This window comes from Dendrobium catenatum, unplaced genomic scaffold (assembly GCF_001605985.2).
Source record: "Dendrobium catenatum unplaced genomic scaffold, ASM160598v2 fragScaff_scaffold_898, whole genome shotgun sequence".
In the NCBI taxonomy this organism is placed as follows: Eukaryota; Viridiplantae; Streptophyta; class Magnoliopsida; order Asparagales; family Orchidaceae; genus Dendrobium; species Dendrobium catenatum.
Genome location: NW_021319360.1, coordinates 494,906 through 499,554, shown reverse-complemented (window position 1 = coordinate 499,554; position 4,649 = coordinate 494,906). Strand labels below are relative to the sequence as shown.

The 4,649-nt window shown below is 39.6% G+C and overlaps 1 protein-coding gene across 1 annotated transcript; it reads left to right on the top strand.

The window, feature by feature from the left end:
* The first annotated feature begins 228 nt into the window (after positions 1 to 228).
* Positions 229 to 4,349, top strand: LOC110110522 (probable GTP diphosphokinase RSH2, chloroplastic). The gene is made up of 6 exons (XM_020842036.2): positions 229 to 1,198; positions 1,290 to 1,475; positions 1,811 to 2,271; positions 2,360 to 2,518; positions 2,590 to 2,947; positions 3,918 to 4,349. Exons 1-6 carry the CDS (start codon positions 563 to 565, stop codon positions 4,200 to 4,202), a joined length of 2,085 nt encoding a protein of 694 aa, XP_020697695.1. The 5' UTR covers positions 229 to 562; the 3' UTR covers positions 4,203 to 4,349.
* The last annotated feature ends 300 nt before the right edge of the window (positions 4,350 to 4,649 follow it).

Genomic DNA, 4,649 nt, shown 5'->3' with positions numbered 1-4,649 from the left:
TGTTAAATTAGTTATATAATGAGGCATATAAATCATATTTTGATTATTTGATTTATATTTTTAAATAAATTTTTATATTTTGTTTAGGAGGCCAAATATTTTCCTATCACATAATAATTGAGCGATTTAAAAACATTTTATTTTATTTTATATTTTTATTGAAATGACATCTACAAGCTGTATAATTCCGAGCCGCAAAGCAACAGTATAAAATTCTATTACGCCGGCTCAAGCAACCATAACTTCGGAGGGTGAAGAGGGAGAACAACTCCAGGTTTCCTATTGACCTTCGCTGCCCTATTGTTGGCCTCATCTCTCTTCCCCCTTCCTCGAACTTAGGGTTTCTTCCACGAATTCCACTCCAATCGCCATCAATTTGTTGCCTTCCCTCTAACCCGGAATCAAAATTCGTCCTTGTTCGCCCATGCGCGACCTCGCCGTGCCTTCAAAAGAGCGTCTTTGATCTTTACTTCTCTCATTCATCTTCCTGTAGGGCTTACAATTTGTTCTTCTCATCCCCAATAAACAAAAATACAGTTTGATTCTTTATTCAATACCGTCCATGTCGGTGCCTGCTATTGCCCTTTACTCGGGTCCGCCGGGTGGCATCTACACGGGAGATCTCGACCTCAATCCCCGCCCTTCTTCGTCCTCTACGCAGCGGCCGATGTCCGGTGGGCTTTCCTGCCTTTTCTCCTCGCCCGCTTCCCGCTCATCTGCTGGCATATCTACCTCAGTTGAGGAACTCAACTCTCTCCGGCAAGATCGCTGCGACGACCTCAGCTGCTCCTTCTCCTATTCTTCCTCCTTAAAATGCCGGGACCATAGCCCTGTCTCTGTCTTCCACGGTCCAGTCTCCTGCAGCTCCGCAAGTAGCCAATCGAGAAGTCCTCCGTCGATTAGGGTTCCTTCTGGCGATTGGAAATCGGGGAGAGACCGTATTTTTTCTCGTTTTGTAAGGAGCGCCCTCGGTTCGTGCTTGGATTACGACTCTCCTAGCTTTCCGATGCCCGGCGGCTTAGTTGAGGAGGAAGAGCTTGCCTTTAGTTTTGAGGACAGTTTCGGCAATATCTTACCTCGGAGCTGCGAGCCTTATGCGTTGAGATTGCTTGCAGGAGCTCAATCAAGGCATAAGATCTTTCATGAAGATATTGTAATTAAGGCTTTTTTTGAGGCTGAGAAGGCTCACAGGGGGCAGGTGAGTTGAGTTTGAGTATTTCCTGTTATTTTACGATTGATTTTTTCTGATCAATGTTTGGGGGTGATAAAGATCTGTTATTTTTTTTTAGGTAAGGGCGAGCGGTGATCCATACTTGCAGCATTGCGTGGAAACGGCAGTGTTGTTGGCACAGATTGGTGCGAATTCTTTGGTTGTTGCTGCAGGCCTGCTGCATGATTCTGTTGATGATTCTTTTATGAGTTATGGTTACATTTTTCGAATGTTTGGTGCTGGGGTAGCTGATTTAGTTGAAGGGGTATGCTCTTTTCTCCTCTTTCCCTTTCTCATTTTAAACTTTTAGCTATTGCCTACTGAGTAGTTCGGTAGTTCTATGAAGTAAGTGACCTAACGGCATTGAGTATTTTGAAAAAAAAAAAAAAAAGGTCTGTTTTGTAGATCGTGAGTTATATGTATTTAGTCTCACTTTATTCAGATTTGATTCTTTTTATGATGAAATTTATATTTCTTTCTTTCGATCTGCAACAGCAAGAACAGATTTTTCTTCTGAAATAAATTTCATATATCCTTGTTAATGTTTTTTATGATTGGAAATTCATTGTTTTGAAAGCTTTTTTCTTTCATTTATTTCAGGTTTCTAAACTTAGCCAGCTGAGCAAGCTTGCTCGTGATAACAACACTGCAAGTAAGACCATTGAGGCAGACCGGCTGCACACAATGTTTCTTGCAATGGCAGATGCAAGAGCAGTTCTTATAAAGTTAGCAGACAGACTTCATAACATGATGACACTTGATGCTTTACCTTTGGTCAAGCAACAGAGGTTTGCAAAAGAAACGCTGGAAATTTTTGCTCCTTTAGCCAACAGATTAGGGATTTTCACTTGGAAGGAACAGCTTGAGAATTTGTGCTTTAAGCATCTTCATCCTGAGCAGTGCGCGGAGCTTTCTTCTGAACTCGAGAGTCATTTTGATGAACAGTTGATTGTATCAACCATAGAAAAGTTAGAGAAGGCTCTTAAGGATGAAGGTGTTTCCTATCATATTCTTTATGGCAGGCAAAAAAGCTTATACAGCATTCACCGCAAGATGCAAAAGTATGCATTTCAATCAATTTTTTTTTTTTTACTTGTATTCGTTCCATTTTCTTGTTTCCTAACTCAAGCTGAAATCTTTTTTTTGCAGGAAGAAGCTCCATATGGATGAGATCCATGACATTCATGGTTTGCGTTTGATCGTTGAGAATGAAGAAGACTGCTTTGCAGCGCTCAATGTTGTTCATGGTTTATGGCCCAAAGTTCCTGGAAGATTCAAAGATTACATAACGTATCCAAAGTTTAACGGGTAAAAATCCTGACTTCTTATAGTTTATGTTTATCTGTGTGCATATCATAATGATGGTCGTTATCTTGCAGGTATCGATCTTTGCACACTGTTGTTATGAGCAAGGAATGCATCCCTCTTGAAGTCCAAATCCGAACAAAAGAGATGCATCTGCAGGCAGAGTTTGGATTTGCTGCTCACTGGAGATATAAAGAAGGAGACTGCAAGCACTCATCTTTTGTGCTCCAAATGGTGGAATGGGCAAGATGGGTGGTCACTTGGCAATTGGAAACCATGAGGGATGACCAGGCTTCTTCTCTTGGTGGTGGCTCAACTTTGATGAGGCCATCATGCCCATTTCCGTCTCATTCTGACGATTGCCCCTTTTCCTACTCCCAGCAATCTGACCGTAATGGACCTCTTTATGTCATCATGCTTGAGAATGAGAAGGTAAGGCTTTTAAGCAATTTTGAGAATTGATTTGTAGCAATGATTAGTTCCATTTATGCTTCTAGAGCATGTCACGATCTGGCCCGGGGGCTCGAATTAACGAGCCGGAAATATATGGTCGGATAAAAGATTAAATTTCTAAAACAATTTCAAAACTGAAAGAGCCGCTAAAACCTCAAAATTAAGAACAAAATTTCATAAATACCTTTCATTTGGAATGTTTTGCCTACGGTATACGTTTTCACATCTTCTATTCATTTTGATTATATTAATTTATTCCTTAAAAATAATTTCCAATAAAAAAAGAATCAAAACAAAACTCAGTGAGTAAAACATGCTTCTTAAATATAGTAATACAAGGCATTGAGAACAATATGCATAATCATTCTATAACATAAGCTCGGGAGTTCGAATTAACGAGGCGGGAACATATAGTCGAACGGTAAAATCTTAATTTAATTTTCTAAATCTATGATTTTACCATCCGACCATCTATTCTTGCCTCGTTAATTCGAGCCCTCGGGCCGGGTGTCGTGACAGAGCATGCGTCCAAATCATGGAAACAATTTTTCTAAGTTGCAGCAGTAAGAATGATTATATCAACATACACAAGCATGTCATTGGTTGGTTCTCGACTTCAATGTTGCCCCTATATTCAACTTTTTCCCTTCTTTTCATATCCTCATCTTATGGCTCCACAGATTTTTCAAACTTTGCATTAATTTTTTAATTTTCTCTGTATTGTTCCATGCTTGAATCAGTTTTTAAGTAATATTACGATGATTGCATTCCATTCTTTGGATAAACTGGCAATCAGGCAAGCGTAAAATCTTTAGCATTCTATTGCCTCTTTGTGAACTTCTGTTCTGATTATGACTAGAAACAGCAATTTGGTGCCTTTATCCTTGATAGCCAGCATTGGCGCTTCATTGGGTCTATTTATTTGACACTTCGATTTGAATTTCTTCAGATGTCTGTCCATGAACTCCCGGAGAACTCAACAGTGATGGATGTGCTTGAAAAAGCTGGGCGAGGCAGCTTTAGATGGAGCTCATGTTCCTTCCCTTACAAGGAGGAGCTGAGGCCTAGACTGAACCACAAGCCAGTGAGCGACCCGTGTCAGAAGCTGAGGATGGGCGACGTAGTAGAGCTAACACCCTCTATCCCTGATGAGTCTTTGGTGGAATATAGAGAAGAAATTCAGAGAATGTATGATAGAGGATTAAGTTTGTCTAGTCGTTTGAAAAGAAGCTGACAAGTTTTAATGTTTTTTTAACTATATTGTGTTCTAGGCCTCAGCAGGCCCTGCTTACCATTGATTCATTGTAAATATAAAGTAATTTGTAATGGTAAACTGTATATGCAGCAGTTCATAGAAATCTATCCATTTGTTCTATTTCAATTCAATTAAAGCTACCACGTATAATCCAATAACTCCTACTTGGGAGGCGGATTACGACCTGAAATCTTTCATGATATAGAATTCCAAGACAGTAAAAACTACTCAAATATTATTCATCCAAAAAGCTTTCTATTACAATCAATAGCTACCTATTTATAGACAAAGGTAGCAATCTATTAGGCTACACACAACATAAGCAAGCACTAATCCTGTATAGTCATACAAAGAGTCATACGAAATTAATCTAGCCTGAAGTTAACATGTTTAAGTGGTTCAGCTACAGCGTCAAGCCCTATGATG

Coding starts and splice junctions, on each gene's coding strand:
- LOC110110522 (XM_020842036.2), top strand. CDS start 563: ATGTCGGTGCCTGCTATTGCCCTTTACTCGGGTCCGCCGGGTGGCATC. Junction 1,199..1,289: donor AGAAGGCTCACAGGGGGCAG/GTGAGTTGAGTT, acceptor ATTTTTTTTTAG/GTAAGGGCGAGCGGTGATCC. Junction 1,476..1,810: donor TAGCTGATTTAGTTGAAGGG/GTATGCTCTTTT, acceptor CATTTATTTCAG/GTTTCTAAACTTAGCCAGCT.